The following is a 17,863-nucleotide window of genomic DNA, read 5'->3' as shown; positions in this document are numbered from 1 at the left end:
CCATATGGATGCAAAGATAAAGTGCCAGTGGATCTTGTTTAATCTAGGGCTTTACTCATTTACACGCATAGAGCCACTAAGAGGCTTAGACACCCCTCACTAAACATCACGTTTTTGTTGAGATTGAAAGAGTAAAGAGCATGCAGCGTGCATCGTATCAGGAAGAGGAAGTGACCCAGCTTCTTTTTTAGGCCAAGGCAGACACAGGTGTTGTGTGATATATTAAAAACCTATTAAATATAACCTATCATGAGGTTACTCTTCATAAACTTTAATAATAATCCCGGCTTTGAGACACTGGCTGTGTAATCAGTTATAAGATATAAAGGTGATTAGAAAGAAACACACTCCGTGGCTGAAGGTGTGATTAAAACATGAGTCATCTCTTTATTATTTGCCAGGATAAATAATCGTTTAACTTTTTTAGTGCGGGTTTTTCCAAGTATAGAAACAACATTTGACAGAGATTAAGCCGATGATTTTCACTTGTCAGCATGATTCTTGTTTTGACACTGTTACTAAGCAGCATACAGTCAGTCAGTCCACATGTACAAACACAGACTGCCAGGTGATGGGCGAGTGTTTTTCCCTTGATCGACTCCTGGTTGGTTTCTTGCAGCTCTGTAGTTTTATCAGTGTACACCCTCTGTTCTCTCTTCTCATGATGTCGGGACTACGTGATATGACCTGGAAAACCAACATGCAGAACATTTAAAGAATCAAACGCTACCAATTATATTTATTAAACATAAACAAACCAGATAAGAAACATAAAAAAAAGGTTGGTCTGTTATGGTTTCACCCAACAAATAGCTTAATCATAATCTTTTTGATCTATTAGTCATCACAGAGGTTTTAGTCAGCAGTCTGTTCAGCTATTATACGCCTGAAGTGAGTGATTGTTTGCCATCTATCATCCAGTAGCCTGTGATGTAAATTACTTGACTCGTTCAGCTGCAGTTTCCCAACAGCATGATGTAAGCACGGCTACCCTTCATGCACATGAGCCCCTAATTTACATCACTTTTGTCTGTCAGCTTGCATTGCCTTAAATCAATCAGCGGTTGTGCTAATCATGCACCTCTCGAGCACAGTAAAAAATATGAACATGCGCTGGCATTATTGGGATAAAAGGCTGTGAATACTCACCGAGATGACTTCTTGTGACACTTGGGCAGCCGGCAGACTCTGCCACCTACACACAGAGATGGGCGAAGGAGTGAGAAGGGCAGTTGGAGGTAAAGTGGCAGTATGTAAGAATTGGCTACCTGTCTAATTCATACCCCAAACAAAAAAAACAAAAACAAAGTGGGGACCGTATATCATCAGAGAAATTGTTAAAACCCCCTTCCAGTCAGGTCAACATAAACTGACATGGATTAGCGATAGCAATGATATTAGCACGGACAAGCAACGTGAATATTAGCAGGGAGAGTGATAGCTGTCATTCAAACAGAAGTTCTTATCGTCTGTTGAGTATCTGCAGTGTTTATTTATGGCCAAGCTGTTGCCTATAATTGTATATTTCCTGCCACCCGAAAAACATCGCTGCAGAACTTTCCCTCTGATCTGCTCGCTAACGCCGGTCTGCTCAGAGCACCGCCGCTCCACCATCGACCACAGACATACCACGCACGGACCTATATTTTTTTTAAAGAAGCCACGCTACATCCAAGCTTGGAAGATGTCGTATGACTCCCGGATTCTACTATAGTCATACGACATTATTCCATATTGGCAACAGCTGGTTGTTTATCAAAAATAAATGGAAAACAGTGTGTTTCATCAACATTGCCAGGAAAAGATAAAATGCCCTAACACACTGGAAGGCGACAGTCACTGGCTGTTAGCTCAGTTAGCCGTGGTCCTATCAGCCGACGTGTTTTGACTGGGAGCTCAGAGCACCAGGGGAGTGTTGGTGTTTATACTGCTGACTGGTTAGCATGCTAACTTCAGCAAATGTCTCTGCAACACAGTACAAACACACTGTTGTTTCTTCACATTTGTTAATAATTTGTGTGAACTGAATTCTTACATGTTGCACATTTGATCAGAGGTTGCACAGGACCAAAGCAGCTTTCAGAGTCATACTTACATCCGATGACCATGATGCCCAGGATGAAAAGAACTGCTGCAATGGACAGTCCGGCTTGGCGCAGGGACTTGTAATCTGAACATACGAAACACGACATCAAACGCTCCGCCACAGCCACGACAGGTAACAACACAACAAACACGGGTCAAGTGCAGCTTCTTACCATAGGTGAATGCGTCGTCTCCCCTTCCCACATCTATAAGGAGTAAAAGTAGAGAAGAAAAGTGTTGAATTAAGTTTGTTTGACTGCTGAACACAGGAAGCCTCAGCAGGAGGAAAAAAAGAGCGAGGATCACTGGGGAACAACAGTCAGAGATAGCAGAACAGATCCACTGGCCCCGCTGACATGCTGTTGATGGTGTATCAAAACCCTATCTGTGGTAAGCCAGCACAGCATGAGGACACAAATATCTTATCTCTTCTTGCATAAGGTACAATCAAGCACTAATCTGTTGGCAATGCAGGAAGTGAGGCGCTCTATTCTGCCCATCCACTGTGGGTTTTGTTTGGAAGACAGGGAATTTTGATACTGTCAGTCTGCCATGAGATAACAATAAAACCGCATCGCCTGTGGCATTTAAGGTAAGTACGGAGTAGTAAAATTTTTTGTTACCCCGGGCAAAATTGGAACCTGTACCTTCTTGGGCGGTTTTCGTAGTTGTGGATGGGGAGGATGTCACAGTGGATGCTGAAGAAATAGACAAGTAAAAAAACATTAGATTCCATGACTTTTTAAAGAAATGTTTTCTGGATCCCGCTTTCCCTCTGTATTTAATATTCATGTTTAAAATGTATGAGACACAGGTTTTTTTTAATGCAAAAGCATAATTCAATATAGGGGAGCATATTTTTTTCTGGGACATACTGACTCCTTATCTGTGCCATACGAGTCCATACATAATAATGTCTCGTAAAATTCCAGGTGCATTCCTATGTTTAACTCCATTTTTAATTGAATTTCTGAATATTTCAGCGGAACGACTCTCAGAGGAAATTCAGGCTGACACTTTTTAAAGCTCTCTCTGTCGCTCTCACTCATTCTGGCTCTCCCTCTTTCCCTCGCTGCTGTAAAAGGCAGCAGGAATACTCCTCTGTATATCTCAACAAGGACAGGGAGTTTAACATTTTCTAATTACCTCATTATTAGTTTTAAAGCTCGCTGCATTCTTGATGAGAATGTCGACTGTAAGCCCCTGCTGCCAGTGGTGTGATTGGATGTTACAGTGTAGTGGAGTGCTCACGGTGTGTCTGCCATCCAAACTCAATGGCTCCACCAACTGGGGTGTTTAAACACATGAGGGAGGGGTGAAGCGGTGAAGAGTGTTACCTGTTGTAGGTGTGAGCTTTGTCTCCATCTTTGTTGTTGCTTCTTTGGGAGCTACGGGCGCATAAACATAGAAAGAAATGCATCAGGCTAAACTGACATTATATCTGTCAGAGTTAACGCTTTGAGGGACGCCACCAGACTACCTTCTGAAGTCACTGCTGATGGTGTGGTGATGACACTGCCTGGTTTGACGGTGCCGTTCTGCTTGGCTGTGGTTAGCTCAACGCGGGAAATTTCAGGGGAGGAGTCAGCATCTCTGGTGACTCTGCCTGCAACTGTCCTTCCTGTTGCATCAAGACACAAACCGAGATAGACAGATCTAACATTTATCATCATGTACAGTGATTGTAAAAACTTAAATAAGCACAGCCCTGGGTATCGTACCAGTGGGAGTTGCAGAAGTGGGCCCTGTTGCTGGGTTTGCAAGTGTGGGAGTCTGAGCCCTTGACACTGCGGGGGGGGGAAGAAAACACAAAAGTCAGATGAGGGCTTACAGCGAGGCCTCCCTTCAGTACACTGTACAGGAGGAACAAAGGACAGTGCTGTTTATTCCAGCGACTCTCTCAAACAATGCTGTGATGTGTTCCTGGCAGAGGCCCGACTTCGAGAATGTGTCTGGCCTTGCAGGGGGAGAGAGGCCTGCAGATGCATGGAGAGTATGTCACAGTAATAGTCCTGTGAGTGGGCCAGTGCGGCACAGCTACAAAGAAGTGGCTCTCACAAAAAAAAAAACCTCTGGCTACAACAGAGCTGGATTGTTGTGCGTGCGACTGCGGGACAGTGAGGCCGTTGTCTGTTTACTCACTCGGCACCTTCCAATTAGTGTCGGGGCTCTACAAAACCTCTACTTTCTTGGGCTGATGCTCTGATCCCCGCCACTTTAATGAACCCGTATGATGGGACTTAACTAATCATGTAACGATTTATTGCTGCCGCTAAGTTCTGATATGTCAGGTATATTAAGTGTGGATGAAAACCTTCATTTTGACTGTATTAGCATCAAATATTCATAGCTTGAGTTCTTAGATGTTCATTGTGAGTGTATCCCTTATCTAGACTGTCGAACCTTCGGTCTTCCCTGAAATATGTTGCTGTTAAGTGAGAGGTGTTAGAAAATGTCCTCTTGATGTTCTCGTGGTGTATACTCACTATTCCAACAAGTCATTACATTATCATAGAAAAGAACATCATAGTATCATATTTTTGACAAGCCTTTATGTAAATTCCTCAGTATAAGGGGGAATTCCACCTCTTCTACACATAAGGATCAGTTTACTCATACCAAATGTCAAGACATTAGTACATGTCTTCTGTTCTTCATGTTGCCATCATATGGGCATTTACCAGGCCGGTAGGGTCTATAGACCATACTCAAGACTAAAAATCAAATATCTTTGCCCTTTGAATGTACCACTTACAAGAAAAATTTGGCATGTTTGTCTAAGCAACGCATGCATTGTGCATGCGTTGCTTAGACATTTTGTGGAGTATTGAAGTTAGCATGTTAACCAGCTGGCCCTGTTCTGACAGCCCAGGAACCCCACAGAGTAGAGTTAAGATGAGTCAGTTCATCAGGGTTGTTTCTGTATAGAATACAGGTGAGGGAAGAATACATCAAACATGCCAAATAATGGGCTGTCTGGACAATGGCATCCGTTAACACCCACTTTGAGGAGCCTGACTAAGGTTGCAGATGGGTGACCCCCTCCAGATACCAGGAACCAAACCCGGTAAGAAAAACATCCCAGTGTTGTTGGTATGAAATGGTATTACATGACAGAGCAGGCCAGGGCTTGCTGGTTAGCATGCTAACTCTAGTGGACATCTCTGCCACACAATACACTGTGGATGTCTGACGTTTATTCACACTTTGTTTTGTTTTTTACACATTGCACCTTTAATGGAGGTGAGCTACACTAAATCAGGGATGTACCCCTTTAAGATGGTAGTTTCCAAGATCAAGCTAAAAGTGACACAATACTTTCGAAAGTAATGGGTCATATGTTGAAACACATCAGGACGTTGTTCACAGTACAGATTATAAAGCCCACTGAGATCCACACACACACATATATATATATATATATATATATATATATATATATATATATATATATATATATATATATATATATATATATATATATATATATATATATACATACTGACTATATATAACAGACCTGCCTTAAACCTAACCATTGCTCTTACTGACTTAAGCCTCCTGTGCCACTACAGTCTAAAGCTACATGTTGGCACTTACATTTTTGCATACCACTTTCCAGTTATTGTGATCTGTGACCAAAGTAGCTGCTGATCAGCAAAGGCTGCGCAGATCAGCTTTAAAAATCAATTCAGTTCTAAGTGATCTGATTCATGACCAGCTAGACTGTTTTGCACTCACCTTGTAGCATGACAGACAGGACAAAGGTCAGGGAAACCAAACAGATCTGAAAGAAAACACATTTCATGGGGAGAAGAGGTGAAATAATAATCTGCATCCAAACTAGTATCTTTCTACAGACTGGATTTAAACACAACCTGGGATTGAAACGACCCAGAAGATCCAATCCAGAGCCTGTCACATATTACAGCTGACTCAATAAACGAAGACAGATCATACAAATGGAAACACTCTGGTGCATCGGTTACAGAGGATAGGAGCAGATACCGGATATCCAGACAAAATGTCTGCCAGTTAATTTATACAGTGTCTCTTTAGCCATGGTTATTATGGTGTTACAAATGTTCAACCAGGGCATGAGTATGAGCTGAGGCTATGCTGAGATCATTGCAGCACTCGCTCAGGAACATTTTGTACAAATCTACCAGACAGGAAGTTGCACTCACTGAGGTTTAATACCACATGGCCATTTCTCCCTTCCTGCTAAAGCAAACAGACAGCATCACCCACACTCCGTACGCAGCGTGACACAAAACAGACTCTTACTTTGAATGTCAAACTTTATAAGATACACACATCAGAACCACTTTTCTTTTTTTTCATTTGTCAAAAATGAGTGATCGAGGCCGCACATTGTGCGCGCAGCCCTCCCACACGTGCCTGCGTTCAACTTTTATGGCGCTGTTGATCAAACTTCGTATTTTTTCCGGTTTGCTGCTGTCACCAATTAAAAATATGGCATTGGACGACGTGTCAAAACAAGTCTTTTTAACATAATGGAAATCCTGTACTGGTGAGAAACAGCCTCTGAATCAGTGGGAAAACATGCTCTCTCCTCCCCCTCACAACATATTGCCCCTAGCTTGAAACAAAAACAAAAACAAACAAAAAAAACACTATAGAAAAACAGAAGTAGGCATAAAAACCTGTCCAATATTGTGTGATTTTATAGCAATACAAAGAACAACTGCCAGGCAGGTGCGGAGACAGGTAGAGTGACAGATGGAGAGCTAGGCCGGTGGCTCAGTCTGGATCCACCCCCAGCAGAAAATGAATCTCGATCTTTGACCTATCCCAGTGGCAGCTCGTCCTCCGGGCTTGGAACAGTGTGACAGGTGAGCGTCTGTGGCCGTCATGGGCTGTGACAGCTCAGATTAGCAGGTCGTGCCAATCTTCATTTCACTCCAGAGCATATGTCAAGATGAGGCCTGTTTCCCCTGGGCTGTACAGGCGTCTTTCCCCTTCCCCTAGCCTGACCTGCCCGCCCGTTTGTCACATCCAGCGCTCTCACTCACTCTCCGTCTGTCTGTTCATCCGTTTGTCTGTCATCCTCCATCAATCTCCCAACAGTCGGCTTCGACAAAAAAAACAAAAAAAAACCACCCCTAAGCTCTCTGATATTTAGTCATCCATCCGGGCTATTATGCTTACCTTCGCGTCCATCCTGCCAGGTGCCCGGCTCCACGGATTCAGCCTCGCCATCCACGATGCTTTTTCCTCTGTATGTCACTTCTGAGTGGCTGATGGGCTAACTGCTAACCAACCACACCCATGTGTGCGCACCAGCACCACTTCCTCATCCAATTGCCTGAACTGCCTCAGCCTCTCGCTTCACCCACTTGCTCTCATGACATGGCCTCCTCCTCCGTGCTCTGTGGCTTCCAGTTTTTTCACTCTCACTCACTCCGCCTGCAGTTCAGCCGTCTCTCAGCGTGGTGGCTTGTCTCCCTACTTTATTTCTGTATTCCCCCCGCGGTAAACAGTCTCTCACTGTGTTTACCCGTCTGTCATCCTCTGTAGCTCGCTGTTTCCCTACATGTTGATACAGTCGTCTCTCTCTCAACAGGTCAATCTGTCATTTGTGTCTGTGTCCCTACCTAGAAATGAACGGCGCCATTGTTTTGGAGAAGTTGTTGCTGTGTTTGCAGTCGTTCAGAAAGAACATGGTTCAGGCTTTTATAATTATATGGTTTCCTTTTTTATTAATGAAGAGCCTTTTAGAAATGTCCTCCCTTTGAGCACACTGACATTGAAAACATTGACAAACTGTATGGTGTTTACTTAAATACCAATCATCTCAGTAAGCATCTGACTAAGCAGTTCGGTTATTTGAGTGCATTTGAAAAAAGTCCCTGTTTTGCTACCAAGCAACCGTACTTACCTCGATGACATATGACCATGGTGTTGTTTATCACATTGGATCCCAGCTATGCACTGACATACCCAACATATTAAATCCTTGTTTGTTTGTTTTTTTCTTTTTTTTTCTCAGCTTTTTCAACAACTGCTTCAAGGCTGCAGGATTGAAGCATGTGTTTTCTGACCTAACAGCATTACCCAGCTGAGACGCACAAACCTAGACTGTTACGGCAGACAAAGGCCGCAATTCATCCGCACTAGCAGAGGACAGGCTTTGTCCTGAGTGCGACTGGATTGACTTGTCCTCCATCACATTTTTATGGTTTCACTGAAATATTGTGAACACTTTTGTAATGGCTGTTCCTCATTCAGTTCGAATCGCGACCTTCCTTGGTAGAATCTTCTGCTCTTCTCAAGTTTTCAGATTCTAAATTTAAAAAATGATGTCGATTTCATATTATGAGATGTACTCTGAAAATACACGTGACCAACCACAGTCTGCTTGTAAACATCATGAAATGCATGGGTTTGTTAATAACATTTCCCCTTTTAAATGTCCAGGGATTAGTATTTAAGAGGCTCTATTGGTGGATATAATAAATAAAATAATAATAATCAATTAATCCACAGAGCTTGTGGGAAGGTGCAGAGTTAAAGTATCTCTTTTTCTTAAAAACACTGTTAAAATTATGAATGAATAATCTTAAAATATATTTGTCCGGTCCCAAAACAACTGTTTTGCTTCTGTCTGTGTAAGAATTCTGACGACTGGCTCCAGCTTTTGACAAGGTTTGTCAACTAGAAGTATAACGCTGTTGGTGTCACGTACTATCTGTATCTATCTGACTGTAAGTGTGGAGTGTTTTAATGATGCATTCTCTCTGAAACACTATTCTATTCTATACAATTTTTCTGTGCTGTACTCTCATTTTGACTCTTTCCATGCGGTCGTGGCATGGCACACACACACACACTATTGCCTGTCATCAAAATCATCTATTATTGACGAGGATCATGCGCTCCGCTTATTTCAATATGCTTTCAGATCAGCCCCCGTCAAAATGAACAATTAATCGCGTTTTCACTTTGTAGTCATCTTTCATGGACTGCTGTTGTGTTTATTGAGTTGTATTCTTTCATCCGCGATGGACGGAAAAACAACAAACTCATTACTGACAACAGGAGACGCAGCCGCAAAGTGAGTCATAATAACTGCCAGCAAAATCATGTTCTAATTTGTAAAACCTGTGGTTGCGTTTGATTTGATTTCTATGTAGTTCAAATTGAAAAATCTGAGCAAATGAGAGCAATGACAGGGTTTTGCAGATATTTGAGTTAAATTTGAATTAGCTCCCCACTGGCAGCACAACCTGTTAAAGTGATAAAGGAGCATTATTCAATCTCTTATTTGTTTTTCGAAAAAAAACCCATAAAACATTCAGGAGAGGGATGAAAAAAAAAAAAACGTGTGAAAACGCTCTCTGAGCTGAGGTAATTAAAGCCTCTTATTTGTTTCTCTTTTGACTTAATTGTGCACTCATGCGGCCTGCATGTTCGGAGCTCCCTTGAGAATCATCCGAACACAACACATCAAAATGTTCACGAGGCAAGTGAGGGAAAAAAAAAAAAAAAAAAAAATGGAGGCTGACGTACAGCATTGAGCTGTCAAGCTTTCAGTTTAGCAGATTACTTCTGCCTGAGCCGAAATGATGCATCAAAAGGCGGGCTGTGGTGTGAACCCTGCAGTCGGCTTGACGGGAACTTAAACAATTGTTCGGTAATGAGACAAACATACCTTGACAGCTCGTGATGGAGAACAGCGAGCCTAATTGAGGGAACGCAGCCCGGTGAAACATTGAGATTTATCTGCAGGCAGTCAGGGCCCCCATTGAGGACACAGGATTCTGTACTTTTGGACAAATGCGCGGGCAATAACAGCCTCGCCACTATTTAAACACCACCCCTCACGGAGCCTAAGTGAGTCAATATTTTCAGGGCAGATAATTTAGGGCTTTGAAAACGAGTCACATATTTATTCAGTAACAGCACAATAAAGAGGACTTTGGTCCAGCTGAGGAACTCATTAAGCAGCTACCACAACATCTTCATCAAGAAGGGAACATTTCTACTGAGGCGAATGAAGATTAGACTGTTTTTTGTTGTTGTTGCTGTTTTTTTTTTTTTTGGTGTGTCTCACTGGACTGCATGTGTCGTCTGCGCTGAGCTGTCCGCGTTAAGCGCGCGCATGTGTGTGCTCATGAGACTGATGTGACGAATCGTCCTTGAGGGAAAAGCAGAAGCTGAGAGCAGGAACAGGGTTCACACGCATAACGGCTCTGCACGGATATAATAAGAGGAGCTCAGTCACCGTTACTGTTGGCACATACTACGAGGCAGCAGGAACCTGAAAAGAGCTGTGGAAACTGTGAGGAAGTATCTGATCCCCGCACAGTAGACATTAAAAAGATGAAGTTACAGAAATACAAAGCGCTCACAAGCCCTGTTACTATAATACAGGAGGACAGCATCTATTTTTTGCCGGTGTTCTGCATGCCTTTAACGACAAGCAACAAAAATGTAACTTCCTGGAGAAAAGATCCCGAGATCATCAAACGCAGACACTTTCGGCTGGCAGCTTGGGTCGGACACCAACCCAAATGCGTCTTTTGTTGCTTTAAAAAATGTGCACGAACAAGGGCTATGGGTCAGACAGTCAAGGCCTCGAGGCTGTGGAATGACCTGCCAGAGGAAATTAGAATGAGTCAGTACGATCTTTTGAGAGCTCCTCTAAAAATATGCTTTTTTTTATCAGAAAGTGAATTCCTACTTTTCACACAGTTAAATTGCAGGGTTAAGCACTTGAAGAGTGGAGGAAGCAAACCAATCACAAAGAGTTTTTATTTTTTTAATTTTTTTTTTTTTTTTTACCATAGTTAGAAACCATTATAGTATATGTCCCATTTGTATCATTTTTTGTTTCTGTAAATAAAGACTGTAATCATCACACAGATTTTTAGAGCGAAGGTACACAGCGACACAGTGATCTGTTTTTTCCTGAACTACAAATTGAACAATAGTGAAAACCAAAGAAAAAGAGAGGGGCTTTTGGTAACACTGGCCCCACTAGCAGCTTAGCCTAACCCTCCCTCCCTGTCCCTATCTCTCTGTGACTGTCCACCCTCAGTGAGACAAATGCCCTGCATGCTTTTCCTCTCTCACTGATGCTGTGAGCTCAACTTCAATCCGAGAGAAAACAGGATTAGAGTCCGGCCCTAGATATGGCTTTACCTCCTGAAGACATAACCATGCTAAATACCGCTCAGTCCCATCCCATTGTAGAGATTCCAGACGGACAAACGGTGAGGCCTGTAACTCTTTGTATCAGACAAGGAGGGGAGCAGGCCACTGTTGTCGGGTCCCTACCTGGATACATGTTGGAACGTGTGGACGTCAGATGGGTCAAAAGGGATGTCGTCTGCATGGAAGGCACTGAGAGTCAGTGCTGCCTCTGCCCCAGTGCCAACCACAGCGTTGTCAGACCTTTTTTGTGTCCAACTGATTCATTTCGACCTGCAGGCCAAAGCTGGCTGGAGGATGAGGGAGTGGAGGGGGTGGTTGGGGGGGGAATCTGGGTAGTGACCGTGACTTGGCTCCAAGAAAGAGGCGAAAGGTGAAAGAACAATGCGAGGTCAAGAGAGGAGGGGGGGTCGAGTGACATCACAGAGGGAGGAGAATGTGAATGGGTGGCTGCTGCTGCTGCTGAAGCACTCTGCAGATTAGAAGCTGTCTGTCGCCATCATCACAAGTCTTTTTTGCAAGTCCAAGTCAAGTCTGTTTGTTTTGGGCGCTCTACCGTCTGCTGCATGCCATCAGGTCTGCTTAGAACAGCTTAAAGAAATATCTCAGGACTTCAAGACATGTACTGTATAATCACTCCTTTATTCAGCATAGTATCAGCATTGATTAGCTGTTGGGTATGTGATCTCTGTAAACAGGCTATTTGAATGCAGTGTACAGTGCATACTGACTACTGAAGTCCTCAGCAGAACAGGAACTTATTGCTAACATTATTAGCCATGCGCTAATAACTGTTACCTGTTTTTAAATAACTGAGTACAGCCATACTCAGCCATACTGTCTAATTAACACTGGGTCGCCAGCTAATGCCAGTTTATAATCTAAGGTAAATTAACACGTAGCGCTAGCCTCTCAAATCCAGTTTAACTGTGACCAAACCAAAGTAAACTAATTAAACTAAACACGGTGGCTAACCATCCATTGGTGCTAATGTTAACTTTCACATTTCCAGATGACTCTCATAGCAGGGTACTGGGGAGGCAGGGCACATGTCCTCACCACATTATGGATATACCAGTTTTGTCCTTGTCAGCTTTTAAAAGCATAATTTGTTAAAAATGTGCTTTTAAAAAAAAGAGGCTTGCACCATGAAATCGCAATAGTTATCTACTCTCACCGCGTAGGATCCCTTCATTACATTACATACAATAAAAAATGATTAATGATTAAAAGAATTTAAAAAATCATATGAACCAATATGTCCCCATCACCACCAGCATCAGAGGTTGCATTTCGAATTTCTTTTGTTTAGACAGCTAATGCTGAGCTAGACAAGTCTGCTAACGGTCCGTAGATGCTAACGTAGCTTTCACATTTCCAAGTGGCTCACCTATCAGGGTGCGTTTTCAAGTGCCTGATGAAATATCCAGCACTCAGCACCTCCGCATTCAGTGACTGTCTTGTTTTTTTGTGAAACTATTACAGCCAAATGGGACAAAGAATGGCACAGCAGCACACACTAGATGCAAAATCATAATAAGGGAAGGAGTGACATTCAGCTTGTCAGACATTTCTAACCAGTGTAAAATAGAATAAAATAAGAAATGAAAGCACTCAGTGGAGACTGAAGTCTTTTTTTTTTTTTCCAAGGTCATTTATTGGTTTTGTTCAGCTTTAGTATACGGTGCCTTAGCATAATTCAACTCAGACCTCAGAGGAAATTGTTCAGTGATGACAACAGACACAGCAAAACTCCAAAACACTTGCATTATATGACATTTGAAAGCATTCTCCATCCTACTGTCAAGTTCTTTTCAAAGCGACTTGTTAGACATCATCCAAAAAGAAAAAAATAGGAAGAAAACACTCTCTATCTAATATCTGCCATACAACTGCATCCCGAGCCTTGTCATAGTGTATTTGTTTGCTCTGAACTGATCTTTCTAGACTAATTCGCCTCGTAGTTCAAAGGGAAGATCGGAATCTCTCTGCGGCTGTTGAACATCCATGAACTCCCTCGCTCTCTCGGCGCCCTGCTGAGAGACAGAGTGCATGTGAAGTGTGAATAATGTATCAAACAGGGGCCCTCATCATGGGTTTGGGGTTTGTTTACGGACCTGAGGGTGAGTCGGTGATCTCCACTCATTCCACTGATGAGGCAATCTGTGGTCAAACAAGGGCGGACGGGAAGTGAGAGAGGAAGCCAGGATGTCCTGGTACAGGCCGCTGTGTCTTACGTCTTCATACAGATGGCTCTGAGAGTCTGCGGAGAGGCGAGTGACATCTTTCAGAGCACGTGGAAATGCACAAAACACAAATGTGGATAAATACATTAAGAATCTTTGGAATTAAAATGCTAAAAAAACTGGGAAAACTGCCAACTAAGAGATTAATCAGAGAAACGCTCAGTTTTCCGGTTAGCACAAGGACAGATTTAGTAGTTCCTGATTGGCACAGGCTGCATCATTTGGATCCGATGTATTTGCTGTTGTCTTGTTTACTCTTTTGTCTCACCCAGCCTGCGTATTTCCTCAGGGTGTGGACGGAGAGGCGGCATGTAGTCACCAGCTGGGTAATAATAATGATGGGAACGTTCCTGGAATGAGTGAAACAGATGAGATAGCATCAGATCGCCTTTGCTCCGACATGTAAAATACTTTTCCACATCTTTTTACACACTTGCAGAGGGGGTTACAGCAAATTAAGGTCAAACGATTCCCTTGCCGACCTTTAGCAGAATTCAACCGTGCGGATTTGCAGGGGTTTTTTTTTTGTTCTTTCTTGATACATCGATCTCCAAGATTTTAAGGATTTCTGCCTCCTTGCCAGTACAAGTACAGAGGGTGATAGACTTGTTTTATTTTTGAACCACTGAAGAAGACAGAGGAAGACGTTTTTACGAAGATGGTGGACGGTGAAGTCTGTGGGAAGTCCAGAGCAATAAGGACATTGTTTAGAATGAGATATTGCGTTTGTCATTACGGTGAGGACCATCTCCACTGTATTGGTCCCCCTCGATAGAACTGGTAGCCGGATGACACGATAAAGAAAACGGGTGATCTGGACAACAAGTCGCAAAACATTCATTATTGGAAATGAATGACTGACCTAATGTTTCAGTGGGAATTAATGCTAATTTTTAAGAGGAAGATGCATTTTATAACTACATGCATTATAAGAAAAGAAACCCCACAGACACCTAATGATTTTATTATCACCTCTATTGAGCCCTAGCTGGAGGTGTTGTGTTGTCAGGGTTGAGCCGTCCATGCATCCGCAATACAAACAATACAAAAATCACCATGGCAAAACTGTCTTGCGTGTTTCGTTTTTGCCCTCCTGCCTTTTTTTTTCCCCTTTCGGTTGGACTTGTTTGTTTTCCTCTTGCTTTTACCGTGTGAATGCAGCATTAAAACTGTGACTATCAGCGCTTGCGGCTTGATCCAACGACAGGTAAATGAGAAAATAGATTATTTTTGGTAATTTGGCTGAACCAACCCTTACAGGTATGTGCTGTTTTAAATTAGGGGAGCGATAGAGCCTGCCTCTGTGGGGATGGGAGCCTTCATTATACCCCCTTCTGACAGCACGCGACTAACTGTTTTCTTCTACCTCGCTCAACAGTTTTCTTTACAGTTCAGATCCTCACCGGCCCCTCTAAAGTACAAAATGATAATTCCTCGGCGATCGATGCGTATTTTGAATGCTAATTGTGAGGTATTGATCTGTGTTCCATCTCTATGCACAGCTAAAGGTTTCATTAGTTTATCTATCCATTTTCCTTGTTATGGCTGAATTCTCCACTTCCTCTCCTTCACCACCCCCTCGCCTAACCTCTTTCCTCCCCCCATCTGTTCACTCAGCCTTCTCCGTCCCTGCATATCCTCTCAATTGCCTCTTTTTCTCTGTCTTTCTCATCCCGCTCTTCCCTTTTCTTCCTCCTCTCCTCTCTTACCGCCCCGTAGCTCTCGTAGACATTGCTGTCCGTTTCGGATCCGGAGTCGATGAGGAGGGTTCGCTGGGCTGCCACGTTGATCTTTTCTCGGCTCTCATACTTATTGGAGTTGCTGGCGGTTGACTGACTGGACCTGCGAGGAGAAAATCACTTTAACTTTTGTGATTCATTTCCCAAATACTATTAATCCCCATTACGCTAATGCAGTTGCAAAACACTCAACACACATGCCAGCTTCCTCTTCATCATGTATCACCCAGTACAGGATGGTGGTGCAAGTGTCATGATGATAATATAAATGGATATTGACAGAGGATGTTTTTGTTTTTTTTTGTCTTTGTGGCTGTTATAGTAGCTGGGTCAGCCAGTGGATCAGGTCTTAGATGTGCTTAGAGAGGATTGGATGTGTGTCTCTTTATTACTTCGACTGCAGGGCCTTAACTCACCGCTCCTCCTTATTCTTCTTTCCGTCCAACACGCTGCCTCCTCTACCCCCTGCAGGGGGAACAGGAACAGGAGGAAAGAGGCTTAGTGTTAGGAAATTAGAACTTGAAGAGGGGAGCATCATCTCATAAGCGCCGAAATAGATCGGAGCAATAACAGGGCCGGAGAGCGAGAGTGAATGAAAGACGCGAAAGCTGCGAAAATCTATGTTTAAAAAAAAAAAAAACCCAAAAAACAGAGGGCAGAGCGAGGTGAGGAATGAAAAATAAAAGATGGAGAGGGGAGAGCCTGACAGTTGGACTGAAGAACAAATAGAAAGAGACAGAAGGAGAGATTGGAGAAGGGCATAAAGCTAGCAAATGAGATAAAAGATATGGACGAGAGATGCAGAAGTGACAGCTGGATGGATGAATGTGGCAAGAGGTAGAGGCTTGGAGGATGAGCAGAAGAGTAGGAGGCAGGATAGACGGATAGAAAAGGAAGAGACGGAGAGATGAGAGGAGAGCGAGAGGCTGAGCTGACAGTTGCATCACGGTTTCGCAGTCGTCTCTTTTTGAGTTTTATTGAGGAATCGGGGCGCTGTAATGACAGGAAGTGATGGAAGGAAAGACTTTTCGCGATGAAAAGAACATCACGGTTTACCTGTCGGGCCTCGCCTCTTCTTCCACCGCACTCCCAAGTAGCAGCCCAGTGAATTCAACAGCAGCACGACTCCAAACACCACCGTGAACACGACCGTCAAGTAGGCCGGCAGCCCACTGGTAACTAGTTCACAGCACATTAGAAACATTAGCTCAATGCATAACAATGAAAGTTAAAGAGGAAGTAAAATGGAAATGCGGAAAGATAAAAACTGACTGAGACAGACCCAGCCGCTCTCTCAATTGTCTTTATTGATTAAAGACCAGCAGAGGGGAAAAAGTATGGTTGGGTGCCATGACAACCGCTACTCTCGTAGAGCAAACATTAACAGCCTTGGAGGTGCATACATTAACATGATTTAGCCAAATGAAGCTAGCTGCTGTGCAAACAGCAATTTCCAGCTGCCCTGAAGAGCTTTTGCAGGGAGTTGTGATAAAAGACTCACTCTGTGAATCTGAGTCATCATCTGTTGGGACTTCTAGTGCAGATGTCTCTGTAGAGGGAGAAAGACAATTACAACAGCGTGCACGCCTCGCACAAAACTCGCACGCAACTGTGAACAAAATAAAATGACACATCTGTCACAGGTCATCAGATGGTTGTGTGTTGGAGTTCCCCTCAGTGTCAAGCAGGGTTTACTCCAAACTGACCCTTGGTGGTGATGGTCAGTACTGCATTGTTGTCAGCATAATCACTCTCTCCCATCGCGTTGAGGGCATTGACAGAGAAGTTGTAGGTGGTGGTGGGCTGCAGGCCGGTGACAGTGAAGGTTGTCGCTCTGGGAGGAAAGACGTCCATGTAGAGGAAACTGGCCAACTGATCCCAACGGTATCTGTTGGCCAAAGGTTACTGTCAAGTACGGGTCATTGATTATGAAAGGGGGTCATTCTTAAAGACATCAAGGAAGAATACCTGGTTAATATGAAGAGAAAGAAAGTTACACTACGCTACTACTCTCAGCTGGACATTGGGGCTGGTTGCAGGTTTGCTGTCTCTTCCATTGTTGCCATATACTGAAAAAAACAACTAACTAAATAACAACATACTGGTATTTCAAAGATACCAGGCAAAAGGTCTGCCTTGCAATTGTAAAGTAAGTGACAAAAAATGTCTGGATCCATCCCCTTCATCAGGACTTAGATCATATGAAGCACAATCCAAGAGGCAGCTAACTGTGAATAATGCCTTTGCATACTACACCTGATAAATTCCACCCATTCTGCCTTTAAACCAACATCTTACCTGATACGAAATCTCTGCCGCAAACCGCCATTGAAGCCAGGGATCCACTCCAGAGTAACCGAGTCGTGGGTTGCGTCGACTTGCCGAAACGACGTGGGAGGATCTGGATGATCTGAGGGCAAAAGAAAAGGAGGAATGTGGAAAAATGCTCTCGAATTTGAGAGAGTACTGACAAAGAGCAGAACACCTTCACTCGACAGGTGGATATTTGAAAAGGCTTTAGGCGCTGAGAGATGGAGATAGTCAAGTGATTATATCTGCAGAAATAACACACAAGGCCCTGCTGGCCTATAGGATCGCACCTCCCCTCCGGCCTCC

At 43.4% G+C, this 17,863-nt stretch overlaps 2 protein-coding genes across 10 annotated transcripts in view; both read right to left on the bottom strand.

The window, feature by feature from the left end:
* Positions 1-356: 356 nt before the first annotated feature.
* fxyd5 (FXYD domain containing ion transport regulator 5) lies at positions 357-7,473 on the bottom strand. 2 transcript variants are annotated; one of them, XM_037075601.1, is made up of 10 exons: positions 7,258-7,473; positions 5,827-5,872; positions 3,807-3,872; positions 3,566-3,706; positions 3,423-3,473; positions 2,709-2,783; positions 2,259-2,291; positions 2,096-2,170; positions 1,150-1,195; positions 357-687 (listed from the first exon to the last, which is right to left on the bottom strand). In XM_037075601.1, the coding sequence occupies exons 1-10, from the start codon at positions 7,306-7,308 to the stop codon at positions 660-662; spliced, it is 612 nt and encodes a 203-aa protein (XP_036931496.1). In that variant the 5' UTR covers positions 7,309-7,473; the 3' UTR covers positions 357-659. The 2 variants fall into 2 exon arrangements, with proteins under 2 accessions (XP_036931496.1, XP_036931497.1); XM_037075602.1 differs by having other exon boundaries at positions 2,733-2,783; positions 7,258-7,463.
* A 5,419-nt stretch (positions 7,474-12,892) lies between these two features.
* nphs1 (NPHS1 adhesion molecule, nephrin) overlaps positions 12,893-17,863 on the bottom strand; it is a 42,608-nt gene continuing 37,637 nt past the window's right edge. For 6 of the 8 annotated variants that reach the window (XM_037075357.1, XM_037075361.1, XM_037075360.1 and 3 more), the window contains 9 exons: positions 17,546-17,657; positions 16,954-17,135; positions 16,749-16,796; positions 16,304-16,426; positions 15,664-15,712; positions 15,218-15,350; positions 13,777-13,858; positions 13,380-13,525; positions 12,893-13,298 (listed from right to left, as the gene is read on the bottom strand). In XM_037075357.1, coding sequence (XP_036931252.1) covers positions 13,206-13,298; positions 13,380-13,525; positions 13,777-13,858; positions 15,218-15,350; positions 15,664-15,712; positions 16,304-16,426; positions 16,749-16,796; positions 16,954-17,135; positions 17,546-17,657 — 968 coding nt within the window. In that variant the 3' untranslated portion in view covers positions 12,893-13,205. The remainder of the gene's footprint in view (positions 13,299-13,379; positions 13,526-13,776; positions 13,859-15,217; positions 15,351-15,663; positions 15,713-16,303; positions 16,427-16,748; positions 16,797-16,953; positions 17,136-17,545; positions 17,658-17,863) is intronic. The other 2 variants (XM_037075363.1, XM_037075356.1) reach the window with 1 other exon arrangement.

Source organism: Acanthopagrus latus, chromosome 17, assembly GCF_904848185.1.
Source record: "Acanthopagrus latus isolate v.2019 chromosome 17, fAcaLat1.1, whole genome shotgun sequence".
Lineage (NCBI taxonomy): Eukaryota > Metazoa > Chordata > Actinopteri > Spariformes > Sparidae > Acanthopagrus > Acanthopagrus latus.
The sequence above is the reverse complement of the archived record's forward strand: the minus strand, read 5'-3'. Positions and strand labels throughout refer to the sequence as shown.

Excerpts from the sequence above, each read along its gene's own strand:
- fxyd5 (XM_037075601.1), bottom strand. The coding sequence starts at position 7,308 with ATGGCGAGGCTGAATCCGTGGAGCCGGGCACCTGGCAGGATGGACGCG. Across the intron at positions 2,784-3,422 it reads AAAGCTCACACCTACAACAG|CATCCACTGTGACATCCTCC; the intron begins GTAACACTCTTC and ends CTATTTCTTCAG. Across the intron at positions 2,292-2,708 it reads AGGTTCCAATTTTGCCCGGG|ATGTGGGAAGGGGAGACGAC; the intron begins GTAACAAAAAAT and ends TACTCCTTATAG.